Genomic DNA, 20,260 nt, shown 5'->3' on the forward strand with positions numbered 1-20,260 from the left:
CACTCAGTAAGTAGCTGATGATTAAACTCAGTAAGTTTGCTGAGATTATACTCAGTACGTATCTGATGATTAAACGATCAGGTTGCAATGAAAAAATTTTATAATTCCGTTTTAATGGAATTATAGCAATTTTCTCTTTGATGCTTATAGGTGCTATCTATTTCTGTTTGTAACTAGAACTCTGCGCTTCCTAGTACGGGAGATCGGTCACCCTCCAAATCTGAATTACGTAGTGTAAGAGCCAATCGGAGCGCTCTCTGGAGCAGCTCCGGACAGGCCTCTCAGGGAAGACTGGCGGAAGATGGGACTTTGATGCCATCATGCAATCGGACAAAGAAGGCCTCAATAGTTTAGGGCGGTCGAAAACTTCATCTGGGGTGCTGCGCAAAGTGTTAAAGCTTGGCGGGACTGATTAAAACCAGAAAGTCTCTCAATCGGAAAACCTGGACGCTCCGCCGAGTCCTTATTTTCTGGGACCGTGCAGAAATGGTCAGCACTTGCGCCGCTACCAGTGACCAAAATGGCCGCAAAGCGCTTCGGGCGCGGGATCAGGTGATGCAGCCCGAGTCCGCTCTTTCCCACCAGCCGCTCCTCCCGCTCCACGTAGCGGTGGGTGTGGTCTGCCCTGAGGCTCTTCTCGGAGGCAGGGAAAACCTAGGGATTACACATGCGCAGTTAAGGCCCCTCAGGCCCTTCGGACCTCTTCCCCGCCCCCCGCCCCTCCCACCTCCCCGCCCCGAATTGCCGGGCGGGGCTGGGCCGAGAGTCCAGCAGCTGTGGCTGGGGCTTCAGTGACTTCCTTGTTATGAGCCTCGGCTTGGCAGTGTCCGGACTCTTAGCCCCGCTGTCCTTACCGGGATAGTCCGAGTCTAGATCGCAGCCGCAACCCTAGCGGGTCGGTGCCCCTTTCAGCACAGGTCCTTTCCCCTCACGCCCCGAGCTCCCTAACATGCCCAACCCCAGCAGCACCTCCTCTCCCTACCCCCTCCCCGAGGAAATTAAGAACCTGTTGGCAGGTAAAAAGCGGGAAGGGGGCGGGTAATGTGGCGGGGGCGGGGGCGCGGGGACGGCGAGCCGGCGGGGACAGAAGCATTCGGAGTCTCTACCCTCCCTCCTGGCTCTGCACGCCTCCTGCCCAGTGGGAACGGGACTGGGAGTGGGGAAGTGGGATGTGAGAATGGGAGTGGGCGTGTGTGTTGAAATTTGGTGCGAGGATGGTGGGGAAGCCCTTCTTGGTGGGCTTTACTAACGCGATCAGGGTATTGTGAAGATTGTGTGTGTGTGTGCGCGCGCGCGATCAGGGTACCTTGAAGACTGTGTGTGTGTGTGTGTCACAGAGATGAGGAAGGAGAGAGGTCAAAGAACTAGTTCTTTGGTCCCTTGGCCGATGGAAGAGAAAGAGATTTCTGAGCTACAGAGATTAGGAGTTAGGGGTTATGGGACCACAGGGTTTGTCATTTCTAAAACTCCCATTTTCTTGAACATTCAGCCCACCCATATTTGAGACTTTCAAAGGGGGCCTGACTCTCAAATGACCACTTGTCTTCAGCCTGAGTAACGCGTTACAACACAAAAGGAAGGATGTGTTAAAGTCCAGCTTCCTGTGACGATGAATGTACAGTATTTCGTATTTGCACCCCCATCTTCCCCTTTTCAGTCTTGAGTGACCGTTTGTAGGAACTTAGGAATTAAAGATGCATTCTTCAAGGCTGTTACAAATCCACTGCTACTTCGTTATCTAGTATGGGAGATGTATATTTTCGCTAGGGGCCAATAAAAACATATTTCTGCACAACGTAGAAAATACATCCTTTTCTGGGGTAGCAAAAATTTTACCTATCCTGATGCTCTGAAATTCTTCCCGTTATTCACTTTGTCATGTGTACATCAGAATTCTGAATATTGAATTTTGATCTAAAATTTTTAGTTTAAGTATCCTTCAATATTGGTCATGAAAAAGTGGGTTAAAAGTTTCTTTTAGATGCCTATGATACAATTTGCTTGTTTTAACTCTTAAAGCAATATTTAAAATGTGGCATTATATGTAGTTACTGTTAGAGCACTGAGAGACTAAATCTTTTAATATGCTGTTAGAGAAAATAAAACTAACAGTATATGAATGCAGACATGTTTTGTGAACATGATTTCAGTGTTATGATGACTGCATTTGTTGTGGGGTAGTGATTTACTCTAAGAAATGCTTGTTAATGGGTACCATTGTGGGATATACTGAAAGAACCGTAGGGACTGAGTCAAGGCAGCTTTTATTCCATTCTATGAGAGTTTCAAGTGAGTGCTGATTTTATTTTACTACAGTTAACATGTTTGTTGTTACCATGCTGGGATTCCTTGCTTAGAATATTATTTTACCAGGTTAGAGAACTGTTTATCATAACTCTAAAGAGAGAAGTCACCATTTTCAGGATATTTTAGGTCTGAATTTTTGAGTTTAAGAAGTAAAGCATAGACCCCTGGATACATGCTTTTAAAGCTTGACAGCTCCACAATAGACAGTTTGTAATCTGGATCCACAGGCGTAATTTGCAGATAGTATGATATATAGGTTATGAGACTCTATTTTCTGATCCCCATGGATTACAAGTATTTCATGTAGCCCTTACTTGAGTAATTTAATTGAAAGCTCAGGATTAAATAATACTTAAGTTATCTGCCATTGCTAACTTCATATATACTTTAGCCATTTCTCTGCTCTGTAGTTAGATAATACATATCTGAAAGTAGCATTTCAAAAATAATCTTCTTGACATTTTCAGTATCTCACATTATTGAAGTAAATCACATATTAAAACATGAAATATTAAGAACAACTATTAAAACATTAAACTTCTAGCAATGACAAATTTGGATTATACTGTACTTTCAAGAGGTATGGCTATGAGGAAATATAAATATCTAATGAGATATACTTTAAAGAAATGAAACAAGCGAACCAATGTTTTCCAGTTTTCTTTTTAAACTAGCCATTTGAAGAAAAGTAGTTAATGTTTTATGGCTGACTAATTAAAATCTTTTTTTTGGTAGAGAAGTTTTAAAGAATAAGTGAGATCAGCAGTTTTATTCACATTTCGTTTTACTCAAGTGTTTGACTAATGGGGTATGGTTAGATTTAAAACTATTAAAACTATAGGAGAAGAGTTGGCATTGGTTTGAATTTTAAAGATATTGCTGGCTCTCCTGGTTCGTTCTTTGAAACTAAGGACATGTTGGCAGTGGTGGTTGTAGTTAACAGTCAGTGCTCTTAGAATGAATGGCACTATGTTAGAATTCCAAGGCAGGAAAGATAAAGAACTAAACTTTTCAAGCATTTAAAATCCCTTCAGAAAGAAAGAATCAAAGCAAAAGATATGCCTATCAAAAAAAATGTTTGGATAGCTCCCATTATGTTCTATGTTCCCTTTATCCAAATTGTTATGTCACTCAGATGTATTGAATGTTTGACATTTCAACTGCTTGATGAAGGTAGGTATCAAATGTATTCTTATCAATTTATTATTTTCTCTCTTTTATTTTTCCTTCTGATTATAGTAGTTTTAGTCTTTCTTTTCAATGTTTGTTCCTCCTCCTTCCTATTCCTTTCCTTAAAAAATGCTGTAGAAATGCAAAAATCCATAGAGGTTATCATTCTTAGCTCACATTTGATGATGCACTTTAGAAAGTGGTTATATAGTTCGTAGTTATTTATATTTCCATGAAATCAGTATATTCAATGTTGAAAACCTATGCTTTTTATAAAAAGTGTTGAATTATTTTCTTGTTCTATGAGTAGAAAAAAACATACAGATTTTTGTTAAAAAGCAAGTTGCAAACTGCCACATGCAATACAGGCAACTTTTAATTTTTTTTTCTACAGCAATGGAAGAACAAGTTTAGCTTGGATAAATACAAACAAAGGATAATCCCAAATTTTTTCCATATAATCTTCTCCCATGTCCAAATATTTTGACTAGGATGAACAGCAAGAATAATCTTGATTTATGTGAGTTTTTCCTCCAGGCAGGCAAGAAAGTGAGAGAAATTAACCACCCTCCCCCCACCCCACCCCCAATCTTGTTTAATCTCCCTTTGAATACTGGTCTGTTCCTGGTTTGCAGTCTGATATTCTCATTCATTTGTATTAGGACAGCACATTTAAAAAGGAAACTGTAGGAAAATGCTAGTTTCTTTTTATTGAGATAGAAAATGAAACCAGTGTTGAAGGAAGAAAATGGTGGTTGTCAGTATGTACTCTGAAAAAAATCAAACCCATAACGAGAGTGGTGTCTGCAAAGTGACCCTGAGAGTTTGTTCACTTGGCAGTCTTGATTAGAAATATTGCATTTTCCTCTATTGGGAATTTCTAGGACATTTTAAAAAACCTTCACACATAATTGATAATCCCTTTAGGGACACTAGATAAGTAATGCAATTCAGCTGAGATAGAGGTAGACTTTTTTTTTTTTTTCTTTCTTTTTGAATGCTAAGAATACTATGGTTTGATTTCTACCTGTCAAGTTCCATTTACAATTTGGTGAACATTTTGGTTTTGTTTGTCTTCTGAAACTCATTTATAGTATATCTCATGCCCCCTAACTTCCTTTTGGGGCATTGGTCAAGTATGTAAAGGGAAGAGTGCCACCTACTGAGTCACCAATGGTCACCTACTTCCTTAGCACCTGGTTTTTCCTATAGAGCAAGAACAAGCCTGCCCCATTTTGACAGTAATAACTAATGAGTTTAAAGTTGATAGGAGAACATTTGATCTTACAGTGAAATCAGTCCATGACACTTCTAAGATTTTCTCTTCTAGAAGTAGGAATATATGTTTGTAAATCAAGGGACGAGAAACTGATAAGTTTCTTATATGGGTCAGATACCATAGATGACTTTAGATGTGATGTTAGGAGAATTATTTGCCCATGTTAAGCATACAACATCCTACTTTTTCTTGGCAGGAATTTTTGATTGGCTTTTTTTCCCCCAAGACTTTCCTTTTAAAGTATTTTCATCTCAGATTACTAAACAAAGCTCTTGATAGTATGCTTGTATGTGTGATTTTATAGTTACTCAATCCAAATTATCACTGGTTTTCTTTTAAAAAGAAATTTAAATATACTAAAAAGGAGAAGTATAAAAATTTAAAAATTTCTAAATGAGTTCAGCTCTACTTTATCCAGCATTACTGGAAAGAAGGTGGAAACAAGAGTAAGAAGAGCGTCTGGTGATTTGAAACACAGTTCAGTTCTCTCATAAATTTAAGATTAAGTGTCATATATGGGTGATAAAAGTGGCATAGGCTAGTTTTTATATACTCATTATTCACTTAGTTTGTCTTTTTCAATTAAAGCCAAGTCTATCTTTTTCATTCCACTGAGTTTACATTTCTTTTTCAATCACACGGTAAACACATTACAATAGATGCTACCTAACAGTGAATATAGTGTAATATAGAAGCACTGTGGCTTCTTTGAAAATAAGATTTTGATCATTTTAAAGTGCTATTTATCAAGAGTCATCTTTTAGAAGCGAAAAATGTTCATCTCTATTCTTCAGCAGTCCAGTTTTCTATCAAAATAAATCATTTAGCCTCCAAAGCCAATTTTGAAAATTTTGTCAGATGAATGGATGGTAAGACTCAGGTATATTTTACTTATCATACTGTGAGAACTTCTTGTGCTTGCTCATGTCCCTTTTTCCATGTTTGAAAAGTCCACAGTTCAACCATGACCTATAAAAGTGCTTGGGTAATCAAGAGAAAGACACTTATTAGACAAATCAATAACTTTTCAATGAGCCATTTCCCAACTTTGGGCATTGAGCTTAATTGGTCTACATGTACCCAGTTTAACAGATTTTATGTTTTCACCAGTGTGTGTTTGGTGAGACCATACCCTTCTTTACCAGAGATGAAAAGCTTCTCTTTTTGTTTTGGTGCCAACTTCAATTCTAGGCTGGAATTCTTAGCACATTAAGTTTAGTGATAGCACTTCAGTGAATACTAAGTGAAACTTGGCCCAATTCATAAAGTAGAGTAAGCTGTGGAATTAAGTAGTGAAGCCATCTGGGGCGTGGGGGTATGGTTTGATTGGTTTCACACTCATTTTGTTGATACGGGGCTGAGCACATGGTGGATTCACTCGACTTCTTGCCTCTCTCTTCTATACAGTTCAGGCCATCACAGGGGTGTGTGTGTGTGTGTGTGTGTGTGTGTGTGTCTGCACACTTGCTTGCCTGCCCAGGGAGGTGAAGTATTGGTTGACTGGGGGGACTAGGCAAAAGACACACCACGTGTTACCTCTGTGACTTGTTTACACTCACCAGCCTGGAAGTCATTCCATGCTGTTTGCTGGTGAAGGATGTGAAGGCAAGTGGTCAAACCCTGGCTTTGTTTAAGAGTAGGAACCTATGCTATGTACTCAGCTTGGAGAAGTTGACAGTTTATAGTTTGCAAGAATTTAAAAACTGTTATAGCCTCGTTTGGTTTCACTTTTTCACTCTGTCATCAGTATGGAAATTGGTAGTAAACTGTTAGCGTGTGTGTATTAGATACCTGTCCTAGCCTCTGGGGCTCTATGGGAAGATGAGTGGCAGTTTTTCTAGGGGGTCGTATGTACAAGAAAAGAAAGAAGAAAAAAAAACAAAAGGAAAGTTGGAGTACCATGGTTTGGTATATGTTAAGTATTTGGTGTGTGTTAAGTATTTGCCTGTTAGAGATTGAGATGATTATTGAGAGGTTTCTTACTTAAACTGTTTGAGGGTTGCTGAGCCAAGACATGATTTCATCTTTTAATTCTGTTTTCAGACCTTAACATTTATCTACAGAGCAGTCGCAAATCAGATTATTTTCAGCGGCCCTCTCCCCCGTATCTTTACAGTTATACTAGGAGATCAGGTTTAGTCTTGACGGTGTTAAGGTATAACAGGACCAAAAATCACCACCACATTTGTATTCGCTGAGTAACTTTTTCCTTGATGATGACTTGGGGACAGAAGCGGGTGGAGATGGGGTTATATGCAGGCGGCGCTGACCTGCGGTCTAGGTGATTGCGCAGAGCGGCGATAGGGGTTGACCCGGTGTTTAGTGGGCGCCGGAACTGCGCTTTCTCCACGTGGCCGGGTGGGTCCCTAAGCTTCTCCTCTCCCGCGGAGTACGCGAGTGAGCCAAGATTTCCTCTTCTGAGAATGAGGAATTCATTCTATCGAACTCACCAGGCCAATAGGCCAGCGAAGACGCCGGCTGACCTTTTCTTGTAATCGAATTACGGCTGTTCCCCGAATTACAGGCAGTCTGGAGTCGGTGAAATCTACATATTAACAGAGGGACACGACCCATAAAGGAAGGCAGGAGAGGGGTTGCTAGTTTACCGTTTGCAAGGCTATTCGGAGCACAATAAAAAGCTTCAGATCTCTTCCAACCTGCCAGAGAAGTGCTTGATTCGCTTAGGACTTTTATTGCTGGCTTTTGAAATACAACCCTGGCTCTGAGCTACAAAGTCACAGATCCAGTCCCATTTGTCTAGCGAGAGCACTGCCCCAAACCAGTGCTCTCTGCTCCCAGCTCTGATGACGGGAACCCTGGGGCTTAACATTCTCAGTGTCTCGGACTGCGGAGCTCAAGCATCTCATGGTGAAGCCGGAGTAACTTCTCAGCACCCATTCTGTCTTTGCGCTGTGGGAGCGGTCGGTGGTCGGCGAAGGCCGTGGGCACGTCCACCGGGTCGCCTGTGTCTGCGAGAGGCTGGTTTAGTTCGATTTCAAAATAAATGGGCACTGTATGGATTTTCATAAAGAAAAAAATTTTTTTTCAAAAACTTGAAGACCAGTTGAGTTTGTGGGCACCAACAAACTAAGACAATTGCAGGAATCACTTCCACTTTGAAGTTCTTACTTGGTTAAAAAAAAAGTAGAAAAAAAGGGGGGGGGGCAAAAAAACCAAAGCAGGTTCTATGCTTTTCATATCTCCTTTGTGAAGTAATCTTAAAAATATCAATGTTTATTAAATCTTTTTTTGTTGCCGTAAACCGTTTTTCTGGCATAAGGTTAGGAATAAATACATTGACTACTCTAAAAATACAGAATTTTCCCCTTGAGCAATCTCTGAATCGCCTCCCCCTAAGAAAATAAACGAGGCATATTCTTCCTGCAGTCTCACACTCTTTCAACAAATATTTCCGCATAAAATAGCATAGCCTCAATAATTAAAAAAAATTTTTGGCACTGTTAGGAAACACTGTACAGAACGTTACAGCTTTTTGTTTTCTGAGTTTTTATGGAACTGAAAAGACCTTGTCAAGGAATAACTCTTGGGCTGCAATTTGTTCTGTTATTGCTTCCGGAGATAGAAAATAGATCCCGTTTGTTTAAACTTGGATTGTATAATGAAAATGTAAAATAGGCAATTAAATACTCGTGTGGATGAGGAATTAAAGACAAATACTGAGTGAAAGTTAAATTAAGCACACTATTTACCAGTCATTATGTCAGTGATTCTCCCGAGTACTGAGTGTACTTGGAGTAAGAGGTGCTACTCCTCTTACTTCACTTTCTTAGTAGATTTATTGGAGTCATCTCAGAGGCACCAATGATTTTTTTCCATTTCAGCTAATAATCTGAATGTCCAGAGGTTGCTCACTCCTCTGGGTACAAAATTTAGAGTTGGGAAGAGAGTGCTTTTTTATAAGTCTGGTTGTTTTGAACTCATTTAAAGGTGTGGGTCTAATTTGCACTGGTACTGGATTACGTCTCCGTGTCCCCCTCCTCAAAACATGGACAGCTCAAGGAAAGAGAAGCTGTGACATTTTGCTTTTGTTTTTTTAGACACTTAACTTTTAACATCTCAGTAATGGACTTCAAACCAGAGAGCTATTTAAAAAAAAATTATTCCAAGACTAAATTTTAATTATTTCACTTGTCATATTGATTTATTGAAAACTCACCTTTACATAATTTATTACGAGTGTGTAGAATAATAGTTTAATCAGCTTTGCTCATTGGATCAAGGTCTTTTGTAATCAAGAATTTAAAATCAATTGTAACATCTATTTCAAATACTAGGTTTTAACTTGCTAATTATAAGTACAGTTGAAAGACAATTTGTTATACTGCTTTGAATTGACTAAATATAATATTATTTTATGTTTTGATAACATCTTTTTATCAGTGTGAGTTAGGAGACAAATTAGTTAAATAAAAAGAAAATAGAACATATACACATCTCTTCAATATGAAATATGGGTGGTTTATAGGCATACCTACTGAAAAAAATTTAATGGTATCCTCTATATTAAATATCTCATTTGAAATTCTGATCATAAAGTTGTACAGTATTTCATGAACAATAAGAGTAAGGCCATTATAAAATCAAACCAGTAAGAATTTGATGGCATTGCATATTAGAATTAGAAAGCAGCATAAAAGTTTATTAAATTAAAAAAAGAAGGCTATGTGAAAATGTTGCATGAGGCCATAGAAATCTTTTCTCTTGGTTACTATATTTTAAAATAGTAATTAGCCTCCAATTAAAATAAATAAATTTTAAAAAATAGTGGATAAATCTATTTTGCCACTTTTTCCTTTATTTAAAGAAGTATTTCCAGGTAGTAATGCCAAGACAGGATGCAGGAGCACACAAAACCACTCGACTGATTATCATTTTTATTCGAGAATAGCTGGCCAGAGTGGGTGGGGCAGGTAGGAACCTAAGAGGAGGGTTTGATTTGGAAATCTTGGCTAGAATAAGGGATTTTTTTTTTCCCTTTAAAGTGGTTAAGCATGACATATGACTGAAAATTGATTACACTGGGAAAAGCAGCCTTTGCCAGAGACATTAGCTTTTATTGATATAATATTGTGAATGACCTGTTCATACAAGGAACTTACAAAATACTATAAAATGATAGTAACATATGCATGTAAACTCTGTGCTTGCTTTTATACAAGAGAATTTGTTTATGGGGCACCATAGTTTATTAAAACTTGCATGTTTCTTCCTGGTTTAATGATGCCAGACTTTCAAATAGCATTGGCTGTGCTAAGCATAAGTAGAACATACACATTTTATTAGCTAAGTGGCGAACAGATTTGTCCAATTTAGTGTTTGAAGCATACTTCAACTGTTATGCTTTGGATTGATAAATAACTGTAACAGATTGTACAGATATTAACACTTATGGGTAGAAACAATCATTATCCTATTTGTCTTCACAAAAAAATGATTCTTTCCTATAATTTGTGTCCTTTTTCTTATATTTCATGGTTTAGATGTTGAAACATTTGTAGCAGACATACTGAGAGGGGAAAATTTATCCAAGAAAGCAAAGGAAAAGAGAGACTCTCTTGTTAAGAAGATAAAAGATGTAAAGTCTATGTAAGTCACTTACTTGCCTTTTATTACTTTTTTCTTACGTAGAATAAATGTAATTAACATTTTAATGAAGGACTGATAATTGTGGAATTGAATTTTTTAGATTCTAATCTAATTGAAGTATTTTCAAGGACAAACTATATTTCTACTATAATAATTTTTAAAAACAGACATGCTTATCATAATACCCTATTTTGTGAAGGCTCTTGATTATCTATTTTTCTAAGTATTTTTGCAAAATCCAACTGTTCATTTTGATTATTTGAGAAAATATTTGGTTTCACTGATAAGGTTTAGGTAGGTTGAGAATTTTAACATGAATATGGAAAATACCTCCAGATACTCAAATGAATAAATGTAATTTAAGTCGTATATATTAACAATATATTCTAATTTTACTACTGTAACTTGAGTCTTTAAAAATATCTTTAGTATAAATTCACTAGCCTTTTGGAATTACCATTTCAAGATAGGAAGTAGTTTTTTTCCTTAAATATATATTCATAGTATAGATTTTAAAATAGATATGAATCACTGCCACTGATTAGATCTTGTTTTGATTTGTTAACCTTTATTTTAAAATATAATGTTATTGCTTTCTTTTACAGTTATCTTCAGGAATCTCAAGACAAAGGTAAATTTTCAAGTTTTGTGAAACCTGTCATTTTTTTTCCCTTGCAGAGATTTTCAATAGGAAAATCTGACACATGCTGAAATTTGATAGTTGGAATCAAAATTTAAATTTCCATGTTGTATACCTAGACTTTCAAGATGAGAGTGCTAGCTCCCCCTGCTGAGAATAAAATTAAAAAGCTTATCTAGAATCTACCCTGCACAGTCCTTTGATACAGAAATCTGTGTTTAACATTCTTAGGTTTTGTGGTTCTTAGGGTTCACTGTGGCAGAAATTTGTTAAGAAAGGTATATACCTTCAGTTATACATGGAAGACTTTGGTGAGGCAGAGGGAAGATACCAACCCAAAGCCATTTAATCCTGTAAGGATTACTTTATAGCGGTGATGGGAGCAGGAGGGCCTGTGGCTGAGTGCTCATAGCTGACATTTCTAAAGGACAATTGTTTTGAAAACGTATCAATTTTTGTTTGAGAACGTGAGTAAAATCTGTTTCACATGCTAGTTTTTATTATTCTTATGTTTCTTTTGAGATGAATAAACGTATGCAATAGACATTTTCAAAGAAGGTAATTCAGTTTCCTTTTTTGGAAGTATGTGAGAGTGCTGGTAAGCTGATTGTCTTCCTTTAAATTTGAGAGACAGCTGCTGAGTGTACTGAAAACCAAGTTTAAAAAGGCGTAGGATGTCTCTACCTTTGACGTCTTCAGTTCTGTAAGAGAAACTTGGTTTGGCCCTTACTTCCATGATGCTAATTTGTGGGTCATGACCTGAAGCCTGTGGATGCTGGTATGAGGGTCAAAACATGAGGTCAGTTAACTATGTGGAGCTAGGCTCTGGGTTTGGGAGGAGCAGTGTGGCATCTTCTAACCGGGGTTAGTTAGCAGATAACCACAGAGTAACTCATATCTCTGCTAACTGATAAGTGAGAGAGTAATGACAGTTTCAATAAACCAAGTACTTAAGCAGACAAACCTAAAATCAAACAGTTAAAAGGAAGCCACAGTTTCTTTTCACATTGTCATTAAGATTGTTGTGATTGGAGGAAATAAAAGTTTTTTTTCCATGTTAAATTTTTAGACATTATTAAATAAAGGGAAGAACAGGAAACTTCTTCTCTCCACAGATGCCTACTTATTTGTACTCTACAATGAATCCTAAACTGTGGGTTTAATCATGTTGCATTTTGCTTAGTTGAGTATAGAAATAATGCATTTATGCATTTTAATTATGATAACTTTTATACAAAGCACCATTTATAGGGTAATGTTACATATCAGATTCTGCCTTTTTTTTTTTTAAACACACGTTTTGTTCTAGTGACTTTTGGACTGTCATTGTGACTTCATTATTTGTACATTAAACATTTTTAAGCTAAGAAAATGTGAGAGTATAAAGTCATTGCAGAATTGCATATGATTCAATAATGGGATAGGAATTTTCCCTTTGGTATTCTCGTTTAGGACTTGTTCAGGTGTGTGGATATTAAAATTACATTACTGAGATACATTCTTTGTCTCTAAAGAGAATGGAGGTTTATATACTATTTGATAAAAATTGAAAAATGAGCCTAGAATACGAGTTCAAATAACACGGAATTCAGAGATTCTCCATAATCATTTTCCTCTGAATAAGTCATTTGTAGTTCAATACTGCTGTATTGAGTTAACTAATCACCAAGAGTGCCTGCTCAAAAGTAAGCCTGTGGATAAATTAGATCTATACCTTGGAGAAATATGAGAAGCTAAGTAATTTTATGCCATTCTACCCTTAAAGTATAATTCAGCTGTTCTAAAAAGACTACTCATGTCGTTTGTTAGAAATATTAAAGGGATGTTAGTACAGGCTTAGTTGTTGAATAAGCAGTTGTTCAAAATACATCTTTTTTTAAAAATAAGAATTTATTAATAGATCTCTGTATTGAATAAATTTAGTTCATCTAAGTATATTTTGATAATGTTGCTTTTCTTCTTTTTCCTTACATTTTCTTTTTGGGGTTTTTGGATTGTCTTTATCCAAGGAGACCTGGGCAGAATTCCTTTTGGCTCTTTCCTCTCTCTCAGGTCAATATGGGGTCACAGTGAAGTGACCAGAGGCTGTTTTCCTCCTTTTTTACCTTTATACTCCTATTTGTTTCACGTACTGTTTTTTACATGATGGTTAAGTACCATTTTAATAATATTGGGAGAAAAAAGGACTTGGAAGAACATTCTTAAATAAAGTGAATTAGTTCACTTTATTCATCTTGAATAAATGATTTGTTACTTTCTCTAATGTACACAGATGTCTGTCATCCTTCCTTGCTTTCCTCTCACATCTCTTCTTATAACCTTTAGATATTGTCCATGACATAACTATCTAACCATAGTTCTTTATTCTTTGTTGCAATATAGCCGTGTAATATAAAGTATACTCCTAAATATAGGCTTCATGCCCTAGAATTATGTTAATTTTAGAATTGTGATTGTTTTAGAATTTGTTTTCTGTCACATGACAAGGTCATAGCACTCTTAAATGTCACTTGAAATACGTTACTACTTGAGTAAACAGTGTTGTTGACTGAGTATAAAATAGAATTTTCTAATACATATTAGGTATATAATAAAAAAGTTTTACTTGTGGTTGTATCTTGTCCTTATATCAGGCTTGTTTTACTCCAGTGATGATTTTGGTATTATTATTTTCTTTACAGAATGATTAAGATAATGTGAAGATAGCTATGCATGGCACATAGTGTTCAATGTTGTATTAATGTGTACTCTCAGATTCAACTTCATTATCAAGAAGATTTAGTAAATCTTGATTTATAATTCAATCTTTAAATAAATTTCAGGGAAACCATAAATTACTAAAAGAAGGGCATGCATTATTAACATGAGACAAATATTTTCAAGAGAAATTTTTCCAATATTGATGTCAACAGCTTTAAAAAATGTGAATATATTGTTTTCAATTCCCTTTAGATGTTATAACTAAAAACTCATTTTCTCCTTTAAAATATTTTTCTTTAAATTAAAACTATTTAGTGGATTTTGTCCTAAAACTCCATTGATGTTGAATATGAATAGATTTACTGAGAAAGCAACTTTCTTTGACCTCATTGGTATTATTGTTTATTAATAGACTAAACTGCTTCTTTGAGTAACAAGGCAGTTAGGTAAGAAGGGACCCATTTTAGTTGGTTCTGATGGAATCCTTGAGAACAGCAGAAGAGTCATTTTGGATCATGTTAAATTTCCTTACTTTTACCCTTCCTAACATAGTATATGTTCTGTTGAAAGTTAGCTCCCCAGTGAAATCTGCACAAATATCTTGCAGCCCTTCCACCCCATCTCTGGCCTTATACAAATGTGTTAAGCATGTTTGAGTTTGGGGGCCTATAGCAGTAGAAGTGTATTTCAAAGGTAGTGCTTGAGGAATGGTACCCTTCCTTTAAAACTGCCTCATATTTGCATGCTATAAATTAGCCCTTGTGTGATAGGAGAGTTGTGGAGTGAATCTTACTTGTGGTGAATCAAATCTTCCAAATTTTCAAGAATTAAACTACAGATTCCCTTAAGAAGTGACAAGTTAAATGCTTAATTATGTCTATTTAGCTATGTATTATTACTTGAGAAATTATTTTGGACGCATGAACTAAGTAGAAAATTAGAAATTAATATTTTTCATTCAAGTAATTTCCCCACCAAGTTGTTTTTCCTTTTCTATGAAAGGGAATGGTTATCATCTGAATTTTAGATATGTTATTTAGTTTAATGTTTACCTGATTACATCTAAAACAGGAGTATATTTGCTAAAACAAGCTGTAGATTGGTTAAATCACCTTTCGTGGTGGGAGAGATCATGACTGTTCATGGGCTTTTATCTCTAGGCATTTAGGAAAACATTAATTGATCATGGAGCTATATTAAAAAGAAGGGGTAATAGTAATTTGAAACCAACTATTAAAAATTTAAAAATGTTTTCCAAAGAAATATGTTGCTGTGGTACGATTAAGCCCTGATTTTGCTGTGTTGTTTAACTCACCAATGAAATTGTAGGATGAGACGTCTTGGATCATTGTCTTTTAGATTGTTAACTTTGTATCGTTAATTAAACTTTTGAAAGTTGTGGGATAAATCAAATGCTTTTCTAGGGAAACAAGAAACAGTATTAATGAGCAACAACCCTATAATTATCCTTCTGAGTACATAACAGGGACACATTCATGTCTTTTCTTTGCGCAATAACTTTTACAAAGAAGTATTTTTAAACTGATCATTAATTTTATGACCATAGAAATGAGATGCAAAATTTATGCTGTTGTCATTGGCACAGGCTCAAGGCACCACTGACATTATGTGTGATTGTAATAGAATGGCTGCCAACTAATGATTCTGTAGACATTTCATTTGAGCAAGCTTTTCTTTTAGATGTCTGATTAGCTGTAATGCTTTCAATTATGTCTGTAAATTGTATTGGATACGTTTACCTGATGCTCATTGTTGCTTTGGAGTTCAGTTTTCTATTACACAAACACAAGTTGAACATTTTCCTTTTAATTTATCGAAGTCTTTGTAGGTATAGCTGCAAGTACTCAGCCCCTGGGGAGAAAAAATGCTTTGTACTACTCAACAGCGACCCCTGTGTTCAATTAAGGCCCCTTATAATATAGCTGTTCTTTGTTGAGTTGAAAAAAATTAGAGAGTCAGGGAAAAGGGGTGCATCATCACTGGAAGAACAGTAACATGAAGACCATTTTGAAAAATGATATATCTTTCCAACTGCATGCAAGTTAAAGAGGGAATAACCCTGTACAGATACCACAGAGATTCATCTTTACTTTCCGAATTAAATTCAAGGGAAGCTTAAAATAGGGGGGAAGGGGGCTGGGAGGGAAGAAATAAGGCCAATAGCAGTATGTACTGTATTTTTGTCTTAGATAAATATAAATGTCGTAGTTATTAAAAAAACCAACCTATGAGATGAACTGCAGTTCTTAGAATGGGGAAATTGAAGATAATGTCACTTTACAATCCAAAAACTGTTCTAAAAAAAAAAACCCACAAAAACAAAAATAAAACCTACAGAGGTCTTTAACATGTCAGTGACTCATTTGTGTAGAATATTCTTCCCTTATATGAAATATTATTGTATTTATAGCTTTAATAGTGATCTTTTTGCTGTATATGTGTTTGTGTATGTATATGGATATATACACAAAATATACAATGGATATTATCCAAGGATAATAAACTAATTCTGATTTTTTAAAACTTAAACCTCATATTTTAAATCAGACCACTCTTCATTCCATAAGAGAAATATTATAAAGGATCACTGAATGTTCTGAGAAGTGCTTTGATCATCTTGAAAGAAAGATAAATGACGATCTGAAGAAAGAGCAGTATTTGTACATGTTTCTTGGAATTTTAATTGGGAAAGAAGCATCACCATGTATGTGCACGTAATGGTGTAATCGCTAAAGACAATAAGGTAGTCATCTCTGTAGTCTGCTCTTACTGTCTTGGTGAGAGATGTCCTTGTCTTTACTTTCAGGGTAGGGATGATAAATGTTGATAAAATGTCAGAATTTTAAGAAAATAGATACGAATATTGATTTTTATTATTTTGAAAGTATTGTCTTGAAAGAGGCTATTTTCTCTACCAAAACATGGTGAAAGTAGGGTGTAACTCATCAGAAGGATGTCGGAGAATATAGACATCATTTTGGAGAGCCCAGTAGCTTTAATCTGAATCTGCCCAGCAACTGTGATCTAAAAAGTGATACTGTAGGCACTTGAGGGTTGGTTTTTAGGTTTTCTCTTGAATTTCTAACAAGTAGCTTGAATCGTTAACAAATCATTGATATGGTATTAAGCATACTTTTTTCTTTCTTGTTGAATAGGGATGAAGAATGAGTGATTAGTTATGGCTAGTATATAGTAAATGACTGAATCACTCTTAAAAAATTATTCTAAATGAGTATATGAAAAACTCAAACCACATGATTTAATTGTGGGGATTAAATGACTTCACCCAATCAGCCTGAGGTTTGGAAATCATCTAGAAACCTAGCTAGAATATAAAAAAATAGCATATCACTGAATGAAAAATTGAAAGCGTCTAGTTTGTAAATCACCTTGTCTGAATTTAAAGGTTTATATGGATTTTAAAGCAGTTTTTCTGTAAAAGATTCCTGCTCTTAAAAATGCAACTGAGTATCTTTAATCTGCTCAAATGTAATTGTGTGATTTTTACTGAAAATGTAAAATGTTCATATGGCTCTAATTTATCAATTTCTCATCATCATTTTTCCAGTTATTGAGTAGGTAAATGGAATTAACTGAATTATTTTTTCTTGTGCTTGCCATGATTTTTTTGGTTGCTGTTATTGTTATTTTGGTTTTGTTTGTTTTGGATACACACCATGTTTTAACCTGTTTCTAGTAGTTTATATTCATCTTTGTAGAGACCATAATAATTTTGTAACTTGTACCCTTTTGTAACAGAAAGAAGCAGTTGTATACTGACTTTCAAAACCTTTTACTTTTATCTAAATTACAACAGATATACATTAAAATAGGATCTGTTTTTACCTAGTTCAAAAAGTTTTCTTTGTTCTTCCATGAAAGTGACTGAATTTAGTAGTACCATTTGCCTCTTTGACAAAGTAACACTTTTTAAAGCTGGCTAAATTATAAAAGACTTTTCCCTGATTCTTTTCTGTTTTTTTAAATTTACTTTTTATTTTATATTGGGGTATAGTTGATTTACAGTGTTATGTCAGTTTCAGGTGTACAGCAGAGTGGTTCAGTTATAATGTGCATCCATTCTTTTATCTCTGATTCTTTTATAGGTGATGCAGAAGATGGAGAAGAATACGATGACCCTTTTGCTGGGCCTCCAGACACTATTTCATTAGCCTCAGAAAGATATGATAAAGATGATGAAGCTCCCTCTGATGGTATGTTACATTTTTCCGTAGACTGTACCTCTTGACACTCTTAACACAGAACAATGCAATATGTAAAGGTGGTGATCTTCTCAGAAAGCAGATAAACACAGAAGCTGCAGTTAACTTACCTTTACCAGAACCTTTTAAGGAACAGAAGAGCTCTCTCTAGTGGTTTTCCTAAGTATGTAGTTCCTTCTTCTCCTAGAAAATTTTCTTTACTTGAATTTTGAGGAGAGTACTTGTATCATATCATCATATAAATATTATTAGTATACTTGTTGGTTAATTTAATATTATCAGATTCTTGCTTAATTTTATTGGGCTGCTTAATGGCTTGTTGTATTATTTATTTTATAAATAATGAAAAAGATTTTTGATCTCCTTTTTCCTGAAAACTTCATACAAAATGAGTTCATAAAATATTAAATTAATTATTCCTACATTGCCTTCTCTCATCAAGATAAGTTTTCATCAAATCCTTCTTTTATATACATTTTCATTTTTCTAATTATCATCTAAAAATATCCCATATTATACAGTAATATTATAGTATTTTGTATTAAATGAAATGGTAATAAAATTGATTCTTTATCTCTCAGTAATTTTTTAAAACTTCCAAAGTTATGAAACTTGTTTTTACCGTAGCATGTACTTTGTTGTGCCACCCAGTCGAGTGCATCTGAACTATAGAGACCTATGAGGGTGATATATAGTTACAAATTAAGAATGCATATTGATAAATTAGCCATGCATATTAATTTGTGGCACTCAAAGTTTCACATAGACATAGAAATGAATAATGCCTTCTGCCACTATATGATGATCAAACTGTGCAGTTCCATCTCTAAATACAATTGCTGAATGAAAATATGCTTCCTGCAGCAGAGCACTCCACATTTTATGTTATCCAGATTATTCCCTTTGGAAACATAAATTGCTTTTATGAGGTATAAAATTATGTCTATTGCAGAACAGGGATAAGTCAAGTACATGCATAAGTGATAAACATTCTAACCACTGATTCAGAACAACACAATCTTTTTTTTATATTCAGAACTTTGTACAATGTGTAGCAACAATAATCATATCCATTTTGTGTCGAATTTTACATTTTGGCAAACATTTAATATCTGTTTTTAAAAGGAAAGAATTTCTTTCTCCTATAGGTTCTATTTTTTTTTTTAAATGTGTCAACCTATTTTATTTTTTTTTTCATATTTTTTTTAAATTTTAAAATCTTTAATTCTTACATGTTTCTCTTCAGTTACACTTAGTATATGAAACAGAGCATTACCCTTTCTAACATATCTTCGAAAGCATTTCTACTAGAAAATGTTTTATCATTGATGAAGTAATATTTTCAGGCAAAACAATGAATTATTGTTTAAGTTGAACTATTTTTCAGACACATTACAATGGTTTGTTTTGCTTTTCTGTAAAATGTTAGTATACAGAAATGAGTTTGTTTGTATATATACATATATGAAGAATATTTATCTTATGAAAATATATATATACACATACAAATATATTCATAGATTATATATGCTCAGGCTTTCTCAAAATAGCATAAATATTTTGATGTACAAGAGAGCGTTATGTACCTTCTTGAAAAAATAACAACCTTAGAAATCCAACAGTTAAATATCTGTGAGAGCCAGTGATTTGTTAGGAAAAGTGAATTGCTATTGTATAGTGCATTTACATGATTATTTTTTTATGGGTAAATAATTTATCATATGTTTGTTTTCATAACCAGATATACAGGAAATATATTAATAGCACAAGAAGGTTTACCATTAAAGCATTGTCGATATTTGAATATTGTTTAATAAATTATTTTTATGTGTAACATTTAAATTTTAGCTTGTTAAATATTGCATTTTCATCAGTGTTTATATAAGCAATTCCTAGATTGAAATTTTAACTTCTAGTATTATTCATTTTTGGTATATAAACAAACAGTGCTAGTTTTGATAATTTCATATTTTCTCCTAAGGATGTTATAAGTTAATTTTAAAACTACTTCTTTAACTTTTAATTTCCACTCTAAATATTATCTAATCATATTAGTTTTTTCTCCCTCTAACTTAGATTTTATATGTGTTCTTTTTCCTTTGCTGAATAAATTTTCCTTCATTGTATGACCTTAGTCTAATGATATATTAATTATAAAATGATAATACATTTAACAATAAGTGTAACTAAATTAGCATGGGTCACCAAAAGGCCTTTAGTCAAATCAGATTGTTGTTTTGTCCTTTTGACTTTTACCTTATGGTAGGCACTAAGCAAAGTATCTCAACTTTGATGGATTATAAACTCCAAATA

At 34.8% G+C, this 20,260-nt stretch overlaps 1 protein-coding gene across 1 annotated transcript in view; it reads left to right on the forward strand.

Annotated features, from left to right (window-relative positions):
• Nucleotides 1-831: 831 nt before the first annotated feature.
• SKAP2 (src kinase associated phosphoprotein 2) overlaps nt 832-20,260 on the forward strand; it is a 165,150-nt gene continuing 145,721 nt past the window's right edge. Inside the window, exons 1-4 of the mRNA XM_052638991.1 lie at nt 832-1,016; nt 10,258-10,363; nt 10,969-10,994; nt 17,831-17,938. Of these exons, the coding sequence (XP_052494951.1) occupies nt 950-1,016; nt 10,258-10,363; nt 10,969-10,994; nt 17,831-17,938 (307 nt within the window). The 5' untranslated portion in view covers nt 832-949. The remainder of the gene's footprint in view (nt 1,017-10,257; nt 10,364-10,968; nt 10,995-17,830; nt 17,939-20,260) is intronic.

This window comes from Budorcas taxicolor, chromosome 4, assembly GCF_023091745.1.
Source record: "Budorcas taxicolor isolate Tak-1 chromosome 4, Takin1.1, whole genome shotgun sequence".
NCBI classification, from domain to species: domain Eukaryota; kingdom Metazoa; phylum Chordata; class Mammalia; order Artiodactyla; family Bovidae; genus Budorcas; species Budorcas taxicolor.